This window comes from Artemia franciscana, chromosome 8 (genome assembly GCF_032884065.1).
Source record: "Artemia franciscana chromosome 8, ASM3288406v1, whole genome shotgun sequence".
NCBI lineage: Eukaryota > Metazoa > Arthropoda > Branchiopoda > Anostraca > Artemiidae > Artemia > Artemia franciscana.
In genome coordinates this window covers 39,917,602-39,939,484 of record NC_088870.1, presented here as the reverse complement: position 1 = coordinate 39,939,484, position 21,883 = coordinate 39,917,602, and the positions used below count along the sequence as shown (strand labels likewise).

At 32.0% G+C, this 21,883-nt stretch overlaps 1 protein-coding gene across 1 annotated transcript in view; it reads left to right on the top strand.

Moving 5' to 3' along the window:
- LOC136030417 (uncharacterized) overlaps positions 1–15,510 on the top strand; it is a 33,166-nt gene extending 17,656 nt beyond the window's left edge. The window contains exons 4-5 of the mRNA XM_065709382.1: positions 617–851; positions 15,345–15,510. Of these exons, the coding sequence (XP_065565454.1) occupies positions 617–851; positions 15,345–15,442 (333 nt within the window). The 3' untranslated portion in view covers positions 15,443–15,510. The remainder of the gene's footprint in view (positions 1–616; positions 852–15,344) is intronic.
- The last annotated feature ends 6,373 nt before the right edge of the window (positions 15,511–21,883 follow it).

Here is a 21,883-nt window from a genome sequence, read left to right as displayed (position 1 = left end):
CCATGGAAATATCTCCTAAGTGCACTATGAGCCCCGTATCCCCTTTCATACTCTTTTACGTCGTAGTGAACAAAAGCCATGAAATTGTTCAGTGTATCCAAGACTTTATGAAAGCAATTCCTACTTCGAATCATTAATAATGTGGCTAAGGCTTCCTTGAAGTACTTTACTTGTTTTGTAATGTGTCACTAAGCGTTTTTCGGAAAAAAATGCTGGTTTAGATCGTTTTTTACTCTACAGGTTCGTAGACTGGAGCTACTTTTATGTAGCATATATGTTTTCTAGGGGGGGGACTGAGGTCTCGGGAAAGATGCCAAAATCCATAAGGGAATAACTTTGGAATAACTATTTAAATACTGAAAACTATAATAACAAATCTGTCAAATTAAAATTTGTTTTGGTACAGGCCCGATAGACTTACACCCTCTCTATTTTTTTATACAATAGTGACTATTTCTCGTCAGTTTTGTTTGACCTATCACTAATTGAATCTTTATTTGGTCTTTGTACTCTGGACTATTTTTTTTTGCTTTTTTTTTTAATTTGACCTGAACTCAGGTCAAATTAATTATTATGGTCACAATTATTGACTATTAAGAAGTTTCTTTTCTTACAGGGTGAGTTGCTTGATCCAGACTGGTCTGTAAAGGAGTTTACTGTCACCTTTGACAGCACTGATGGAACAGATGACCCCCCACGCTGTATCTTAGGAATAGAGATTAAAGCTAAATCTGATCATCGAATCCTGTCTAGTGAATTTTCTTCAAAATTTGCGAAATACTGCAACGTTGAAGAGGCAAAATGTAGTATTTCTGGACTGAGTATAGATTTGTGTACATCCGAATTTCCAGGTAGGTTTCATACCAGACCATATTTGTACCTTTTAAGGTTTTTCGCCAGACCAGACCAGGTCTCCTGGCCAATGAAAAGATAAAGCTGTATATCCTCTAATGGGACGAGGATATGTCATAAAATTTCTTTAAGGAAGTAGAAGGGAGTGACAATACTAACAAGGCTCTGAACAAAGTGGTTCAGAGGAGGAGAGGGTACAGCTACGTTGGCTTCAGGTGGCTTTGTACTATGATGGGTTGTAAATGACATTAGCGGTAATTTATTTCGCTTGCAGTCTTTTCGAGTTTTTTTCCAGGTGACGGCTTTTACCGGCTTTTACTTTACTTAGGATAATTTACTTTACTCTATTCTTCCGTTTTGGGAAATACCTTTTGCATTCACAGCTTTGCACTCGCAACGGTTACGTTTTCAGTAGTTATGGCGTTTTTTGTATTTCTTCAAAAATTGTGGACAGGTTCCATAAGCGTCGAAAAAACATTGTTGACTTTCCGCTTAACTGTATAGCTTAATTGTGCTGTCTAAGTAGCTGAGATATTATTTTTTTGCGAGTCTTTTGTGTATTGTTTTCATTTTTTCTATTATTTTTATATATTTTTGCATTTCTATAAGTTCATTTCATGCTTGTAAAGAAGTTTAAAATAAATTATTACTATTATTAACAATAAGCTAACAAAATGTTCTAAAGCTGACATACCCTATCAAGTATGTAGGTTTTCAAATTGAGATATCTCACTGGTAAAATGAAAAGCAAAGAAAGACGGGAAAACGCAGGTATGGAAAGACAAGAAAAGACGGGCATATAAACGTGGGGTACAATATTCCAACAAGAAAGTAAAACCCGGTCATAATAGTTTAATTTAAAAAAAGACAAATAATATTTAAATACTTCAAAATAATGGCGGCATAATGACAAATAATTACGACAAATAATGGGGTACAATCAGCCCCAAACAATTTTAAATCCTTAGGGTCAATATGAAATGAACATTGGAAAGTCAACGCACTTCTGCTATGATGGTAATCGAAAAGAATCTATATTATTTATCAGCGCAATAAAGTTATCATGGTCTGTATTGAAATGTAATTAAGCTGGGGCGTATTTATTTTTATCATTAAGGAATAGGCTTTTCATTTTGCTACATTTTTATCAGTCAAACAATCAGTTGTGGCCTGTTTTGTTGTTTTGTTGCTTTGTGATATAAAGTTGAAGATATTCTGTTTATCAAACAGTTCGTGGTAACGAACTGTAGTAAGGAGCGACCCGGCTCAATAGTAACCAAAACTCTAAAAAATTGAATTTTGATATCAATAGCTACATCAAAAGAATCGCATTTTAATGCTGATTTTAAATATATAAATTTCATCAAGTTTAGTCTTACCCATCAAAAGTTACGAGCCTGAGAAAATTTGCCTTATTTAGGAAAATAGGGGGAAACACCCCCTAAAAGTCGTAGGATCTTAGCGAAAATGACACCATCAGATTCAGCGTATCAGAGAACCCTACTGAAGACGTTTCAAGCTCCTATCTACAAAAATGTGGAATTTTGTATTTTTTGCCAGAAGACAAATCACGGGTGCGTGTTTATTTGTTTGTTTGTTTTTTTTTTTTTTTGTTTTTTTTTCCCAGGGGTCATCGTATCGACCAAGTGGTCCTAGAATGTTGCAAGAGGGCTCATTCTAACGGAAATGAAAAGTTCTAGTGCCTTTTTTAAGTCACCAAAAAATTGGAGGGCATCTAGGCCCCCTCCCACGCTCATTTTTTCCCCAAAGTTAACGGATCAAAATTTTGAGATAGCCATTTTGTTCAACATAGTCGAAAACCATAATAACTATGTCTTTGGGGATGACTTACTCCCCCACAATCCCTGGGGGAGCGGCTGCAAGTTACAAACTTTGACCAGTGTTTACATATAGTAATGGTTATTGGGAAGTGTACAGACGTTTTCAGGGGGATTTTTTTGTTTGGGGGTGGGGCTGAGGAGAGGGGGCTATGTTGGAGGATCTTTCCTTGGAGGAATCTGTCATGGGGGAAGAAAAATTCAATGAAAAGGGCGCAGGATTCTCCAGCATTACTTTAAGAAAACAATGAAAAATCAACATGAAAACGTTTTTTCAAATGAAAGGAAGAAGTAGCATTGAAGCTTAAAACGAACAGAGATTATTACACATATGAGGGGTTCTAACAATACTTTAGCATAAAGAGCGAGGTATTTAGGAGGAGATAAATACCTTGCTCTTTATGCTAAAGTATTTTTAGTAATTTCAACTATTTGTTCTACGGCCTTTCTGATTCAGGGGTCATTCTTAAAGAATTGGGACAAAACTTACGATTTAGTGTAAAGAAGGAGGTATTAACGAGGTTACAAACTCCCTCATATACATAATAAAAATTAAAGAATATAAAAGTTTGTTACGTAAGTTAATTCTAAAGTTACGTATATTTTTTGCTAATAAAAAAATTCGTTAAAATTACAATTAATAGTTGCCTTTTTATGTAACCAAAAAATTGCATGGCAACTAGGCCTCCTTCCCCATCCCATATTTCTGAAAATCGTATGATCAAAACTAAGAGAAAGCCATTTAGCCAAAAAAGGAATTAATATGCCAATTTCATTTGAATAGTTTACGTGTGGAGAGTCAAAATCAAACATGCATTAATTCAAAAACGCTCAGAAATTACATAAAAAAAACTAGTTTTTTTTAACTGAAAGTAAGGAGCGACATTAAAACTTAAAACGAACAGAAATTACTCCGTATATGAAATGGATTGTCCCCTCCGCAATCCCTCGCTCTTTACGCTAAAGTTTGACTCTTTGCCACAATTCTGCTTTTTAAAACAATTAAAAGCTTTAGCGTAAAGAGCGAGGGATTGCGGAGGGGACAATCCATTTCATATACGGAAAAAATTCTGTTCGTTTTAAGTTTTAATGTCGCTCCTTACTTTCAGTTAAAAAAAACTAGTTTTTTTTTTTATGTAATCAGACAGAGAACCTAATTTATTATCCTTTGTCGTGTTGCTGCCATATTGCATGTTTGGTAATAATCATCTTGAACATCGCAAAAATTAGTTTTAAATCTTGTGTTTTTTTTCTTTTCTTTTATATGTTTTGTTTTTCGAAATTAACTTTTTTTGTTTTTTTTTATTTCTGTTGATAAATGCTTTTGGATGTGAAATAGGAATGTTTGGACTTATAACTAGTAAAACAATTAGAAAAATATTGCAGGCTATATAACTAATATTATATTATAATTAATTTTATATTATAATATTATAATTAATAATAAAATCATGTATTATTGTTTATCTTTCTAAGGTATATTAAAATACCATTTTCGTTTTCCATATTTCCATTTCGTTGTTATTCTAATGAAAAAGCAGTGTAGTCTAAGAGATTTAACGCAGGTCTTTATCTTAAACATAATGCTATACTTCAGCACATAGTACTGTTTCAATTAAATAATGAACAAGCTACCTCTGGTTGTCTTTGAGCTAGAGATGGTGAGATCTTTTTTGTCCCTATTATTGCTGAACTGCTATATCTTCTGTTAAGTAAGCATACCTTTTTAAATAGTATTCTTGTGAGTGCACACAATTAAGAGCATTAGCCGTAAAATTCCAAAAAAGACCTTATTTTACCAATTTGACATCTGATAAGGACACATTTTATTTTAAGTTTTTGAAAATATAAAAATTGGATAGAGGCTGAAGCAATTAAAAATTATTGCTCAAAGCGGAACCAGAAGAAAGCTTCTGGTTAAGATACCAGAGATTAAAATCATGGTTTAAATCATGATTAAATAAGATTAAAATCATGAAAGAATAATTTTAATCATGAAAGAATCATTGAAAGAATAAAAGAATAAGATTAAAATCATGAAAGAATTATAAGAATAAGAAATAAGATTAAAATCATGGTTAAGATATTTTACTAATTTTTAAAGGAACAAATCCATAGCTATAGCTTTGATATTCAGGATCCATAGGGACGTCACCCGTGCTTGCTGAATTTACTAGCAGCCTAGATATATATTGTAGTATCCCTCCCTCTCTAAAAAATCGTTTAACTGTTGCTCTCTATCATCTTGGTGGTCAAATAGAATACCTTGCTTTACCAGTATATTTTTGTGTCAATAATAAATAAAACCATAGAAATAATAACGGCATAACTAATATTCCTTGGGAAGAATAGCAGAAAATATATTTATTTGAACATTGTCTGATGACAGATTGCCAAAGACTGTTCTTGTTGCGAAATAATTATGCAGCGAAATTAAAATCGAGCAGCGAAATAATTATGGTGTAACTTATATTTCTTAGGAGGAAGAGAGGAAACTAAGTATTACAGATTGCCTAAAACTGTCCTCGTTGGCAATCCATCTGGGGCAAAACGAAAAGGTGGGAAAATATCATAAGGAAGAATTTTTCCACTAGCGGTTGAGCCGTAAGAAAAACAGCAATGTAATTTTCGCTTTTAGTTTTTAGATGATGCACCTATTGATAACTACAACTACTGCCAAATAAATGCAGCACCAAGCTACCTGAGGTGCTTGGTGCTACAGCTACGCACGCTTTTCCTCCATCTCAATCTATTCAAAGCCCTCCTCTTTAAAATCTCCTAAGAATTTCCAATTTCCAGTAAATTTTGCTTACGATCTTCTCTTACAACCTGATTTTCATTTGGCCTGATGTGGTTGGACAAAAAGGACAATCTTTGGCAACCAATCGTTAAGGACACTAAAAATATGGTTATTGTTAACTAAGATTCTGATAAACAACCAAATTATTTGTTGGTTTAACCAGCTTCTTGGATTGAAGAAAGTTTTGAACACATTGCCGCAAATCACGAAACTTAAAACAGCGGCACCGCTGAATCTTAATTACTTGACAATAATGACTCCACGCTATTCAAATGGCTTCATTTGAATGGCTCCATCCCTGCTTGAAAAATTAAATTTTGTTTGAAAATCCGTTTTTTTAAATGTGGAACAAATTCATGCGACATTGTTTGTATATATTTTTTACGACATTGTTTGTATATATATATATATATATATATATATATATATATATATATATATATATATATATATATATATATATATATATATATATATATATATATATATATATATATATATATATATATATATATATACTAGCTGTTGGGGTGGCGCTTCGCGCCACCCCAACACCTAGTTGGTGGGGGCACTTCGCGCCCCCCCAAGCCCCCCCGCGCGCGTAAGTCGTTACGCGCCATAATAGTTACGCGCCATTGTAGTTGTGTCCCTATGTCCCACCTGTGAATATAGATATATATATATATATATATATATATATTGTCCCGGTCGTCATTTACATCCCCCTGTTTCCCCCGGTGTCCCCGTTGTAGTTGTGTCCCTGTGTCCCGGTCGTCATTTATATTCCCTGTGTCCCGGTCGTCATTTGTATCCCGGTGTCCCGGTCTGTATATACATTCGTTTTTTAGTTTTGTTTTTCTCCTTTATTTTTTTCCTTTTTTTTCTTTTTTAGCTTATTTAGATTTTTAGATTTTTTAGTTTTTTTTTCTTTTTAGTTTTTTTGTCCCGGTCGTCATTTATATCCCCCTGTTTCCCCCGGTGTCCCCGTTGTAGTTGTGTCCCTGTGTCCCGGTCGTCATTTATATTCCCTGTGTCCCGGTCGTCATTTGTATCCCGGTGTACCGGTCTGTATATACATTCGTTTTTTAGTTTTGTTTTTCTCCTTTATTTTTTTCCTTTTTTTTTCTTTTTTAGTTTATTTAGATTTTTAGATTTTTAGTTTTTTTAGTTTTTTACCTTTTTTTAGTTTTTTTTTAGTTTTTTTAGTTTTTTAGCTTTTTTATTTTTTTTATTAGTTTTTAGTTTTTTTTGTAGTTTTTGCCTTTTTTTTAGTTTTTTTAGTTTTTTAGCTTTTTTATTAGTTTTTAGTTTTTTTGTAGTTTTTGCCTTTTTTTAGTTTTTTTAGTTTTTTAGCTTTTTTATTTTTTTTATTAGTTTTTAGTTTTTTTTGTAGTTTTTGCCTTTTTTTAGTTTTTTCAGTTTTGACGTCACCTGATCCAGTTTTTTCAGGTGACGTCACCTGATCCACGATCCACAGATCCACAGACAACTTATTTTTATATATATAGATAGTTTTTTTTTTTTACTTATGTCCTGGTCGTCATTTATACTCCCTGTGTCCCGGTGCTTTGTTGATTGCTAATCGAACATTCCTTTTGTCCTGGTCGCTTTCTCTTTGAGTTTCGTCATTTATTTTTTTCTTTTTTAGTTCTTTTAGTTTTTACCTTTTTTAGTTTTTTTTAGTTTTTTAGATGAAAATTTTTTTTAGTTTTTTTCTTTTTTTCTTTTTAGTTTTTTATTGGTTTTTACCTTTATTTTAGCTTATTTTTCAGTTTTTTCCTTTTTTTTAGTTTTTTTTTATTTATTATTTTTTTTAGTTTTTTACCTTTTTTTAGTTTTTTTAGTTTCTTTAGTTTTTTAGCTTTTTTACTTTTTTTATTAGTTTTTAGTTTTTTTTTGTAGTTTTTGCCTTTTTTTAGTTTTTTCAGTTTTTTTTTAGTTTTTTATTGGTTTTTACCTTTATTTTAGCTTATTTTTCAGTTTTTTCCTTTTTTTTTAGTTTTTTTTAGTTTTTAGTTTTTTTAGTTTTTTACCTTTTTTTAGTTTTTTTAGTTTTTTTAGTTTTTTAGCTTTTTTATTTTTTTTATTAGTTTTTAGTTTTTTTTGTAGTTTTTGCCTTTTTTTAGTTTTTTTTAGTTTTTTAGCTTTTTTATTAGTTTTTAGTTTTTTTTGTAGTTTTTGCCTTTTTTTAGTTTTTTTAGTTTTTTAGCTTTTTTATTTTTTTTATTAGTTTTTAGTTTTTTTTGTAGTTTTTGCCTTTTTTTAGTTTTTTCAGTTTTGACGTCACCTGATCCAGTTTTTTCAGGTGACGTCACCTGATCCATCCATAAACAGACAGACGACTTATTTTTATATATATAGAAGATATATATATATATACTAGCTGTTGGGGTGGCGCTTCGCGCCACCCCAACACCTAGTTGGTGGGGGCGCTTCGCGCCCCCCCCAAGCCCCCCCGCGCGCGTAAGTCGTTACGCGCCATAATAGTTACGCGCCATTGTAGTTGTGTCCCTATGTCCCACCTGTGAATATAGATATATATATATATATATGGTTTTAACTACGTAAAACTTGCGAATATACAACATTCTTTGCTGTCCCATTGTCTTTGCATATAAATAGATTGTCAGGTTATCCCCCTGTTTCCCCCGGTGTCCCCGTTGTAGTTGTGTCCCTGTGTCCCGGTCGTCATTTATATTCCCTGTGTCCCGGGTCCCGGTCATCATTTGTATCCCGGTGTCCCGGTCTGTATATACATTCGTTTTTTAGTTTTGTTTTTCTCCTTTATTTTTTTCCTTTTTTTTTCTTTTTTAGCTTATTTAGATTTTTAGATTTTTTAGTTTTTTTTATTAGTTTTTAGTTTTTATTTCTTTTTAGTTTTTTTGTCCCGGTCGTCATTTATATCCCCCTGTTTCCCCCGGTGTCCCCGTTGTAGTTGTGTCCCTGTGTCCCGGTCGTTATTTATATTCCCTGTGTCCCGGTCGTCATTTGTATCCCGGTGTACCGGTCTGTATATACATTCGTTTTTTAGTTTTGTTTTTCTCCTTTATTTTTTTCCTTTTTTTTTCTTTTTTAGTTTATTTAGATTTTTAGATTTTTTAGTTTTTTTATTAGTTTTTAGTTTTTTTTTCTTTTTAGTTTTTTGTAGTTTTTACCTTCTTTTTAGTTTTGTTAATTTTTTTTTTTACTTGTGTCCTGGTCGTCATTTATACTCCCTGTGTCCCGGTGCTTTGTTGATTGCTAATCGAACATTCCTTTTGTCCTGGTCGCTTTCTCTTTGAGTGTCGTCATTTATTTTTTTTCTTTTTTAGTTCTTTTAGTTTTTACCTTTTTTAGTTTTTTTTTAGTTTTTAGTTTTTTTAGTTTTTTACCTTTTTTTAGTTTTTTTAGTTTTTTAGCTTTTTTATTTTTTTTATTAGTTTTTAGTTTTTTTGTAGTTTTTGCCTTTTTTTTTAGTTTTTTGTCCTGGTCGCTTTCTCTTTGAGTGTCGTCATTTATTAGTTTTTTCCTTTTTTTTTTTAGTTTTTTATTGGTTTTTACCTTTATTTTAGCTTATTTTTCAGTTTTTTCCTTTTTTTTAGTTTTTTTTTATTTTTTATTTTTTTTAGTTTTTTACCTTTTTTTAGTTTTTTTAGTTTTTTTAGTTTTTTAGCTTTTTTACTTTTTTTATTAGTTTTTAGTTTTTTTTTGTAGTTTTTGCCTTTTTTTAGTTTTTTCAGTTTTTTTTTTAGTTTTTTATTGGTTTTTACCTTTATAGTTTTTTTAGTTTTTTAGCTTTTTTATTTTTTTTATTAGTTTTTAGTTTTTTTTGTAGTTTTTGCCTTTTTTTAGTTTTTTCAGTTTTGACGTCACCTAATCCAGTTTTTTCAGGTGACGTCACCTGACACATCCATCCACACATCCATCCACACATCCACAGACAGACAACTTATTTTTATATATATAGATATATCTATATATATAAAAATAAGTTGTCTGTGTGTCGATCTGTGGATGGATCAGGTGACGTCATGTTTGTTCGCATATGACGTCTGAATTATTTCACACTAATACAAAAGAAGAAAAAAACTAAAAAAGGTAAAAACTACGAAAAAAAACTAAAAAGAAAAAAAAATTAAAAAAGCTAAAAAACTAAAAAAAACTAAAAAAAGGTAAAAATCTAATAACTAAAAAAAAACTGAAAAAAATAAAAAAAGGCAAAAACTACAAAAAAAAATAAAAACTAATAAAAAAACTAAAAAAGCTAAAAAACTAAAAAAACTAAAAAAAACTAAAAAAAGGTAAAAAACTAAAAAAAACTAAAAACTAAAAAAGAAAAAAACTAAAAAAAAGGAAAAAACTGAAAAATAAAAGAGAAAAAGAAAACTAAAAAAATATGAATAAATATATATAAAAATAAGTTGTTTGTGGGTTATGTCTGTCTGTCTGTCTGTCGAGTGACGTCGTGTTTGTCCGCATATGATGTCTGAATTATTTCACACTAATACAAAAGAAGAAAAAAAACTAAAAAAGGTAAAAACTACAAAAAAAACTAAAAAGAAAAAAAACTAAAAAAGCTAAAAAACTAAAAAAAACTAAAAAAAGGTAAAAAACTAAAAACTAAAAAAACTGAAAAAACTAAAAAAAGGCAAAAACTAAAAAAAAACTAAAAACTAAAAAAGCTAAAAAACTAAAAAAACTAAAAAAACTAAAAAAAGGTAAAAAACAAAAAAAAAACTAAAAACTAAAAAAGAAAAAACTAAAAAAAAAGGAAAAAACTGAAAAATAATAGAAAAAGAAAACTAAAAAAATATTAATAAATATAAAAAATATAAATATAAATATAATATAAATTAGCAATCAACAAAGCACCGAGACACAAATGACGACCGGGACAGAGGGAGTATAAATGACGACCAGGACATAAGTAAAAAAAAAAACTAAAAAAACTAAAAAAATGGTAAAAACTACAAAAAGCTAAAAACTAATAAAAAAACTAAAAAATCTAAAAATCTAAATAAACTAAAAAAGAAAAAAAAAGAAAAAAGATATATAAAAATAAGTTGTCTGTGTGTGGATCTGTGGATCAGGTGACGTCATGTTTGTCCGCATATGACGTCTGAATTATTTCACATTAATACAAAAGAAGAAAAAAACTAAAAAAGGTAAAAACTACAAAAAAAACTAAAAAGAAAAAAAAAACTAAAAAAGCTAAAAAACTAAAAAAAAACTAAAAAAAGGTAAAAATCTAATAACTAAAAAAAACTGAAAAAAATAAAAAAGGCAAAAACTACAAAAAAAATAAAAACTAACAAAAAAACTAAAAAAGGTAAAAAACTAAAAAAACTAAAAAAAACTAAAAAAAGGTAAAAAACTAAAAAAAAACTAAAAACTAAAAAAGAAAAAAACTAAAAAAAGGAAAAAACTGAAAAATAAAAGAGAAAAAGAAAACTAAAAAAATATCTATATATATAAAAATAAGTTGTCTGTGTGTGGATCTGTGGATCAGGTGACGTCATGTTCGTCCGCATATGACGTCTGAATTATTTCACACTAATACAAAAGAAGAAAAAAACTAAAAAAGGTAAAAACTACAAAAAAAACTAAAAGGAAAAAAAAAACTAAAAAAGCTAAAAAACTAAAAAAAGCTAAAAAAAGGTAAAAATCTGATAACTAAAAAAACTGAAAAAAATAAAAAAGGCAAAAACTACAAAAAAAAAAAAAACTAATAAAAAAACTAAAAGAGCTAAAAAACTAAAAAAACTAAAAAAACTAAAAAAAGGTAAAAAACTAAAAAAAACTAAAAACTAAAAAAGAAAAAAACTAAAAAAAAGGAAAAAACTGAAAAATAAAAGAGAAAAAGAAAACTAAAAAAATATGAATAAATATATATAAAAATAAGTTGTTTGTGGGTTATGTCTGTCTGTCTGTCTGTCGAGTGACGTCGTGTTTGTCTGCATATGACGTCTGAATTATTTCACACTAATACAAAAGAAGAAAAAAAACTAAAAAAGGTAAAAACTACAAAAAGAAACTAAAAAGAAAAAAAACTAAAAAAGCTAAAAAACTAAAAAAAACTAAAAAAAGGTAAAAAACTAAAAACTAAAAAAAACTGAAAAAACTAAAAAAAGGCAAAAACTAAAAAAAACTAAAAACTAATAAAAAAACTAAAAAAGCTAAAAAACTAAAAAAACTAAAAAAACTAAAAAAAGGTAAAAAACAAAAAAAAACTAAAAACTAAAAAAGAAAAAACTAAAAAAAAGGAAAAAACTGAAAAATAAGAGAAAAAGAAAACTAAAAAAATATTAATAAATATAAAAAATATAAATATAAATATAATATAAATTAGCAATCAACAAAGCACCGAGACACAAATGACGACCGGGACAGAGGGAGTATAAATGACGACCAGGACATAAGTAAAAAAAAAAACTAAAAAAACTAAAAAAATGGTAAAAACTACAAAAAAACTAAAAACTAATAAAAAAACTAAAAAATCAAAAAATCTAAATAAACTAAAAAAGAAAAAAAAGAAAAAAGGAAAAAAATAAAGGAGAAAAACAAAACTAAAAAACGAATGTATATACAGACCGGGACACCGGGATACAAATGACGACCGGGACACAGGGACACAACTACAATGGGGACGCCGGGGGGCACAGGGGGATATAAATGACGACCGGGACACCGGGACACAAGGAATATAAATGACGCCCGGGACACTCAAAGAGAAATCACAGACTGGAACACCGGGACACAAATGACGACCGGGACACAGGGAATATAAATGACGACCGGGACACAGGGACATAACTACAAAGGGGACGCCGGGGTGCACAGGGGGATATATAAATGACGATGGCGACTCAGGGAATGGTCGATTAGCAATCACCATCAACAAAGCTCAAGGGCAATCATTAGAATCATGAGGTATAGATCTGAATACGGATTGTTTTCCCATGGACCATTATATGTTGCATGTTCAAGAGTCGGTAAACCTGACAATCTATTTATATGCACAGACAATGGGACAGCAAAGAATGTTGTATATTCGCAAGTTTTACGTAGTTAAAAACATATATATATATATATATATATATATATATATATATATATATATATATATATACATATATATATATATATATATATATATATATATATATATATATATATATATATATACATATATATATATATATATATATATATATATATATATATATATATATATATATATATCTATATTCACAGGTGGGACATAGGGACACAATTACAATGGCGCGTAACTAATATGGCGCGTAACGACTTACGCGCGCGGGGGGGCTTGGGGGGGCGCCCCCACCAACTAGGTGTTGGGGTGGCGCGAAGCGCCACCCCAACAGCTAGTATATATATATTCTGTATATTTTTAAATTAGAGGTTAAGTTTTAGTGACATCTATATTTTAAACTATATGTGTGGTTTAATATTAGATGGCAATAATTTTTTTTAATTATGCAATTTTTAGACTACAGGGTCGACGCAAATACCATAGCAGTCAAGAAGCGTTGTTAATATAATACTAACTGTATAACTACATTCTTGAATCCAAATAACTCGAAGATGATGATTCCGTAACTACTTAAAAAGTTAAATTTTTTTGGCTACTCAGTCTTACTTATAATACCCACTGCTGCGTCAATCTCGACACGGTTTTTTTCTGGCGGAACAGACGTACGACAGAATCGGATGAAGGTTGCCAAAGAAACGCAGACTTTTGCGTCGCTGCGACAAACTCTAGAAGAATTCAAATCAGGTTCTCAAACTCGGGATTCTTCGTGATCACATCGTGATCCTTGGAATATAATATGGGCTGGAACCTGACGGCCAAAATTAGCTTTTCAATCAGCTCCATGACTTTGGTTATGATTTTTTTTGTATGAGTTGTAAATTATTCAACGCATCCGACATTGCAGCAAAACGGATGGTTTTGCGTCGTTTGTCGCACGATTTGCGTCATTTGTCGCATGTCGCAGGATTTTATGCGAAATCGCAGCTGTGGGGACCAGGGGTTGCTGGATACGATATAAATTCAAGCTAATCAAATAACCTCTTAAATTTCCAAATATTCTTAAGTCACAACATTTACATTTTAATGGCATCTACATATTTTAAATCAGACGTGCGGGTGAATATTAAACGGGAATAAGATATTTCTCTTGTTAGAAAATTGACAGTCATAAATTTTCTTAATTTTGAAGTAACTGTGCTCAAACTGGCGGGATGAAATGACGAAACTTTGTGCTAGAAGTGACGAAAATCTTAGAACCTATTAGACATACCTACACATCAAACACCATTTTGTTTCGTGAAATTGTTCAGAAAAGAAAAGAACATTGAAGAAGCTCATTTTAAAATTATATAAGAGACGTTTTTCAGGGGCAATAGGAAAGAAACCTCTTTAATGAAAATATAACAGTTCAAAATAGGGATGAAACCTATTAATTGACAGTGAAACAAATATAAAATTTTTAACTGGATATTTTGGACACATATACAGTGTCCATCACCAGCAGTAACACTAAAAGACATTAATAAAACTAGCAAAATTTATAACCAATAAACTAATTACATATAGTTTATTGCTCTTATTTTTTCAATGCAACAGCGGAAGCAAATCTCCTTGACATTTTCGGTTCCAGTTCATTAGATTTATCTGACATATCAGGTGGACAGAGGTCAAATCTCTTAGGTGAAATGAAATTTACTTTATTTGACCTCAGTAACATATCATAAATTGAATTCAATCCAAATTCACCTGTATCTCTGTTTGTGGAATTATTCTTGAATAATTTTTTTTTTTAATTTCGATTGTTTCCCTGAAAATTTGCTTTAAACCTTGGTACCTAGAAATCAAAGAAATATTCTCAAATAAAATAAAATGATTTAGATAATTAAAAATATGTTCCGATAGACCCGACATTAAATCTTCAGGTTTTGAATTTTGCTTTAACGGCGATGAAATGGAATTATGGTGTTGTAGTAATCTCATTTTCAAATTCTGGTTAGTACGTCTCTCATAAGATCTTCCACAAGTAAATGGGTTTTTATCAACCCCACTTTGTTGCTCAACAGAAGTTTGATCCTTTATAGAATTTAATAAACTAGCCAAAGTATTACTACCTCTTAAAGCTACGTTTAAACCATTATTTTGTAACAATCTTTTAAGTTTTTCACTCAGCCCTGGAACATATGGTAAAGAACAAAAAACATATTTCTTTTCTGTTATTTCCAGGATATTATTAAAAAACTTGTGGAAGCCCTTATGTGGGACGTACTAACCAGATTTTGAAAATGAGATTACCTATTTTGAACTGTCATATTTTCGTCAAGGAAAGGCAGTGTGGTCTTCAAAGTTATCTATACTTCTTTAATATTTATAGATGAAGCTACGTGTATACTTACAAGCGTAGCGGTTATACATTATTTCTGATACTTTATATCAGAAACCTTTTTAATATTTATAGATAAAGCTACGTGTATACTTACAAGCATAGCGGTTATGCGTTATTTCTGGTACTTTATATCAGAAATCTCTTTAATATTTGTAGATAAAGCTACATTTATATTTGAAATCAGAGTTTTCATACGCAATTTTAGAAACGTTACTTTAGTAACGTCTTTAATGTGTATATTAAAGACGTTTATATTGTATACTTGTATACACATATACATGTAAATAAAAACCTACAAGTATATAAAAATACACATGTATACAAATAATATACAGCATGCATATTTGGAAGCATAGTATTTGCAGGTTTGGAGGCGAGCCATTAGAAAATGTAGAAAATTATAAAATCCTAGGTGTTGATGTGATTTTTCTTTTTCAGATTTTTTGCTGGTTGCAGATCCAAGGTTGAGAAGTAATGCTACCATAGAAGAAAATCCTTGTCGCAATTTCAAGAGTCTTATAAATTTCACCAGTTAGATTTTGGGGACCCTCCAATTATTTATTTGAAAATATTAGTGACAATTAATAAATATTGTATTTACAAACGTTTGGTTTTAGAATGTTGTAAGGACCCTCAAATGCACTACATTCACCAAATTAAATGCAACTCGACTACGATAAATCAAAAGAAGTTATGAAATATATTTTCACAAAAGTTGTACTCAAAGTCAAGCCCCTTAAACAAATTAGCTTTGCCGATATGATTGATTTTTTCCATTATCTATTGCCTCCTTTGGTTTGAAAAATGTTCAGGAGTTTTCGCTCATCGTCGCCCAATTAGTATACTATCGTATTTGCCAAAAATCAAATTTATGTAATTTGAATAAACAAAAAATTCAGTTTCAGGTATTTAGACATTTCAAACTCCTCAGAATTATCTCAGGATTCTAATTTGCTTTTCTGAGGATTCTTAAAATGTCTAAATAACTTTCAAATGGCTTTTTCATTCAAAAGAAGCGTGAATTCTGGTTTCGGCAGATAAGATACCATGCAAGATGTGCTACGCTATTTAAAAATGTTTTATACCCTTTTCATTCACTGATGCAGCTGAGAACTGAAAATGTTGATATCAAAATCTTTTGTGACGTTTGTTGGATGCCGAAGCTTTTCCTGGACAAACAGCTAAAAAAAAAAAAAAAAAAATTGATGTTTCTGTTACACCGGAATATCTATATCGTGCTATATGAAGCATCATGAGCTACATCAATCGGTTTCGCGAAAGGATGTGATTAAAGCCCAATGCTGGCTTTTGCAAGCTTAAATTGGACTATCGACAGTCATTTTTTAGTCTTGCGATTTACATCACAACAAAAGATTAACCAATCACCGGGCTTTTAAAGTAACATTGTATAGATTGGCCGTAAAAATGTATTTATCTTTTTCATTATTGGGACTTTGATCCATCATATATTGTTTTCTACTACGCTGGACTGATTTACAAAGTTGAAAACCCCTGAGATGTTTCCTTTTCAATTTATCTGTTTTTTACCATATACCGGATGCCCAAGAAAACCTTCCCCGCACCAACAACTGGTCCTTAATTACAGTCAAAAGACTCAAATGAATATTTGAGTTTTTCCAACCTCTCTTAAATCTATTAGTTTGAAAAGAAAACCCTTAAAGGTTCTTAAGATTTTGCTGTTACCCACATTTGAAAATCCGAATTAACTTAGTGTCTAGCGTCTTTTGATTTAGCTGTATAGCCGCTTAAACATGCCCAGAAATTTTCTACTCAATATCCTTAGCTGTTCATGAGATATTTTAGATACACCTCTTTGACAACTTGGATGAATAAAGTGGCTTTTGATCTGGTTTTACATCCCCCTCAACAAGTTCTGAAAGTTTCAAATTAATATCCTGAGCCGTTCCTGATGTATTGCAACGATACGCCCTTTTGAAAACTTGTATGCACATGGTGTCCTTTTTTCAAAATCCCCCCAATAGTCCCCGAAAGTTGCATTTTAATACCCTTAGTCTTTTTGGACACCCTGATCAAATTTGCACACCTTTCACAGTAATAAAACCTATATAAGGTGCCATTGATTGAGAGAGGAGTAGGATGTGCCCCCATTATAGATTTTTTGCCTCCCCCACCTAGATTTTTCACGATATTTTCATTGAAAAATTGGAAAAACGACTAATTTACCCTCCCACTAGACTTTGAAAATACATCCCCCCTCACCCCTAAATTTTCATTAACTGAGGCTACTGCGTATGTGTATGAAATTAGACCTTTCAAATATTTCGAGCAAAATGACCATCTCAAAATTTTGATCGGATGTCTTTAGGGTTGAGGGGGAGGGTGTGGCTTAAATGGTTTGGAAGGGGACTGGTTAGCCCAAAATCACTTTTGGCTCTTTCAAGGGACACTAGAACTCTTAATTTTCAGCCGAATAACCAATTCCAAGGTTTCTACGACAACTCCTTCCACATGGAGTTGCCTGAAAAAATAAATAAATGAGTAATAAATAAATAAATGAGTAATTAATTGAAACCATATCGCTCTTTACTTAGGCAGTCCAGTAGCGCTGCCGAAGATGCTATTTTATATAACAAGTTTCGTTTGATCGTTAAAAAAAAAAAAAAAAAAAAAAAAATATAACAAAAACGCAAAATCAAACAGTTCGTGGTAACGAACTGTAGTAAGGAGCGATCCGGCTCAATAGTAACCAAAACTCTAAAAAATCGTATTTTAATGCTGATTTTAAATATATAAGTTTCATCAAGTTTAGTCTTACCCATCAAAAGTTACGAGCCTGAGAAAATTTGCCTTAATTAGGAAAATAGGGGGTAACACCCTCTAAAAGTCGTAGGATCTTAACGAAAATGACACCATCAGATTCAGCGTATTAGAGAACCCTACTGTAGAAGTTTCAAGCTCCTATCTAAAAAATGTGAAATTTTGTATTTTTTGCCAGAAGACAAATCACGGCTGCGTGTTTATTTGTTTGTTTGTTTTTTTTTGTTTTGTTTTTTTCTTTTCCCCAGGGGTGATCGTATTGACCGAGTGGTCCTAGAATGTCGCAAGAGGGCTCGTTCTAACGGAAATGAAAAGTTCTAGTGCCCTTTTAAAGTGACCAAAAAAATTGGAGGGCATCCTCCCACGCCGCACGTTGTCCCCTCCGCAATCTCTCGCTCTTTACGCTAAGGCTTTTAATTGTTTTAAAAAGTAGAATTGTGGCAAAGAGTCCAACTTTAGCGTAAAGTGCGAGGGATTGCGGAGGGGACAACCCATTTCATATACGGAGTAATTTCTGTTCGTTTTAAGTTTTAATGTCGCTCCTTACTTTCAGTTAGAGAAACTAGTTTTTTTTTAATGTAATGTATCATAGAAATAAGTCTGGAAGCTTTCAAAAACATCTTATATTATGGTTAAATACAAAAAAAATTCAAATGAAAGTGAGGCGCAGCGTTAAGACTTAAAACAAATAGAAATTATTTTGTACATGAGAGTGGTTGACTCCTCATTAATCCGTCGCTAAGCGACAGATTAATTGAAAATAATTGAATTAAAGCAATCTAAAATTATCAGTGCTTCAAAGAAGCTTGTGTTTCAGGAGCCGTTCTAAAGGAATTGGGACAAAAAGTCAAAATCTCTCCCATGTTATTTACATGAACTTCAAGCATGTGGCTCAGAGTTTCTTCTGGGTCAGCTGTGAGAATACTATCCGCTCTAGTTATGCTTTTCAAGCGTATCTGGGGTATTTCTTTACAGTCCTTAATAGCCTATTACTGATTTCATCTGACTCTATACTTTCACAGAAAATCCTCCTTCTCTCCTTAATTTTCCTTTTTTAAACCTTCTAAGCTTTTAGTGTTTTTATCAAAAAGTTTGTGTTAACGACAAGGCTCGTAAGGAGCCTCGTAACGTAAGGAGCGACAAGGCTCAATAGTAACCGAAACTCTAAAAAATGGAATTTTGATAACAATAGTTACATCAAAATAATGGCATTTTAATGCTGATATATAAGTTTCATCAAGATTAGTCTTACCCATCAAAAGTTACGAGCCTGAGAAAATTTGCCTCATTTTAGAAAATAGGGGAAAACACCCCCTAAAAGTCATACGATCTTGACAAAAATCACACCATCAGATTCAGCGTAGCATAGAACCTTATTGTAAAAGTTTCAAACCCCTATCTACAAAAATGTGGAATTTCGCATTTTTTGCCAGAAGACAAATCACGGATGCGTGTTTATTTATTTATTTTTTTTTTTTTTTCTCCAGGGGTGATCCTATCGACTCAGTGGTCCTACAATGTCACAAAAGGGCTCATTCTAACGGAAAATAAAAGTTCTAGTGCCCTTTTTAAGTGACCGAAAAAATTGGAGGGCACCTAGGCCCCCTCCTACACTCATTTTACCCCAAAGTCACCGGATCAAAATTCTGAGAGAGCCGTTTTATTCACCATAGTCGGAAAACCCAATAACTATGTCTTTGGGAACGACTTACTCCCCTGCAGTCCCCGTGGGAGGGGCTGCAAGTTACAAACTTTGACCTGTGTTTACATATAGTAATGGTTACTGGGAAGTGTACAGACGTTTCCAGGGGGATTATTTGGTTTGGGGGGGGGGGGTATTTGAGGGGGGAGGGTTATCGAGGCGGATCTTTCCATGGAGGAATGATTTTCTTTTTCGAAAATTCGCGCAGGATTTTCTAGCATTATTTAAAAAAAACAATGAAAAAATAAATATGAAAAGTTTTTTCCACTGAAAGTGAGAAGCAGCATTAAAACTTAAAACGAACAGAAATTATTACGCATATGAGGGTTTACCTCCTTGTAATACCTCGCTCTTTACGCTAAACTATTTTTAGTAATTTCAACTGTTTATTCTACGGCCTTTGTGATTCAGGGGTCATTCTTAAGGAATTAGGATAAAATTTAAGCTTTAATGTAAAGAGCGACGTATCGACGAGGGGTGAGCCCCCTCATATACGGAATAAAATCATACGAATATAGAAGTTCGCTACGTAATTTAATTCGTAAGTTACGTATATTTTTTACTTATGAAAACGTTCGTAAAAAATTTTAAGTTATAGTTGCCTCTTTAAGTAATCATAAATTGGAGGGCAACTAGGCCTCCTCCCTCGCTCTTTTTTTCTCAAAATCTTCCAATTAAAACTATGAAAAAGCCATTTAGCCCCAAAAAAATTAATAAGCAAATTTCGTTTTAATTATTTATGTGCGGAGAGCCAAGATCCAACCATGCATTAATTCAAAAACGTCCAGAAATTAGACAAAAAAAAAAGTTTTTTTTAAAAATGAAAGTAAGGACCGACATTAAAGCTTAAAACGAACAGAAATTACTCCGTATTTGAAAGGGGTTTTTCCTCCTCAACGCCCCGCTCTTTACGCTAAAGTCTTTTACTGTTTTAAAATGTAGAGTTAAGAAAAAGAGTCAAACTTTAGCGTAAAGAGCGGGGCGTTGAGGAGGAAAATCCCCTTTCAAATACGGAGTAATTTCTGTTCGTTTTAAGTTTTAATGTTGCTCCTTACTTTCATTTAAAAAAACTTGTTTTTTTCTGTTTAATAACTTCCAAGGATGAATCCCAATCTGCAAGATTGGTGAGATCCAGGTGAGCGATTCGGTAGATAGCAGATAACAATTGAGTAGTCTTCGGGTCGGCTTTATTAGTCTAAGTTAGTTCTGAAGACCACTACTTATGTGCTTGCTCCCCTTCTTCAACGGGAGTTGGAGGTGCCTCTTGATTAAACTTACTATTCATGCTGGATATTAAATGGTTTCTCTTGGATTGAATTGCACCTTCACAAGTTTTTTGGCTTGATTATAAACACCCGATTATAAATGTACAATTTTTTTATTATGCCTTTGGGGATGACATGACCCTCAATAGCCCCTGGGCTATTGATTGGCTATTATTGGGCCCTGGGCTTTAAGTTGCACAATTTACCTATTGTTCACATATAGTGTTTGTAATTGGGAATACGCGGAATCTATTTTTTGGTGGGGGGAGGGGGAAATTTTCTGTCGATTGATCTTTCCAAGAGGGCATGCTATTGGGAAATATACGGAATCTATTTTGGGGGGAGGAGGGAGGAATTTTCTGTCGAGGGGGACTTTCCCAGGGGAGAATTTGCTGTGTGGAGGAAAGTTTCCGGGGGAGGTTTTCTAGGGGTAATTTTACACAGGGAGGGGGAAGGTGATTTCCAGACATGATTAGAAAAACGAAAAGAAATTAAATAAGAACAGATAAGTTTCTTCAACTAAAAGCATGGAGCAATACTAAAATTAGAAAACGAACAGAAATTATTCCGTGTATAAGGGAGGCTGCCCCTTCTTCAATCCCTCACTCTTTACCCTAAAGTTTGACTTTTTGTCACATTTCCTTAAGAAAGACTGCTCAAAAACAAAGGCCTCCAAATTTGAATTAAAAGTATTTTAAAGAACTTATAAGCGTTTAGCGCACAGAGTGACGGATTGAGGAGGGGCAATCCCCGCCCCATATACAGTGTGATTTCTCTTCGCTTAAAGTTTTTATATTGCTCTTTACCTTAAGTTGATAACTTTTTTTTATTTAATTGAAGCCTAAACTGAGAAGAAATAAAGTCAAGTAATAATTCACATTTAAAAAGACAGAAACTACTTAGACTGAAGTAATGAAACCAAAACAAATAGAAATTAAGATGAATAATCAATTCAAACTTCAAACGAAAAAAAAATTGTAAAGAAAAATGGAGCTACGACCCCCCCCCCACAATTTTTTACTCCTGCCTTAAAATCACTACATACCTTTGGAGTTTAGCCCCAAGAAATCTCTTTCTTGGAGCGTCTCTAAACCCCTGCACGAAAGCCTAGAATGACTAGAAGTCAGTCTAGTTTTTACCTGCGGAGCATCGCCATTGATTTAACCATTTCCAGAAAACAAAATTTCCAGAACAGAAACTAACAGTCGCAT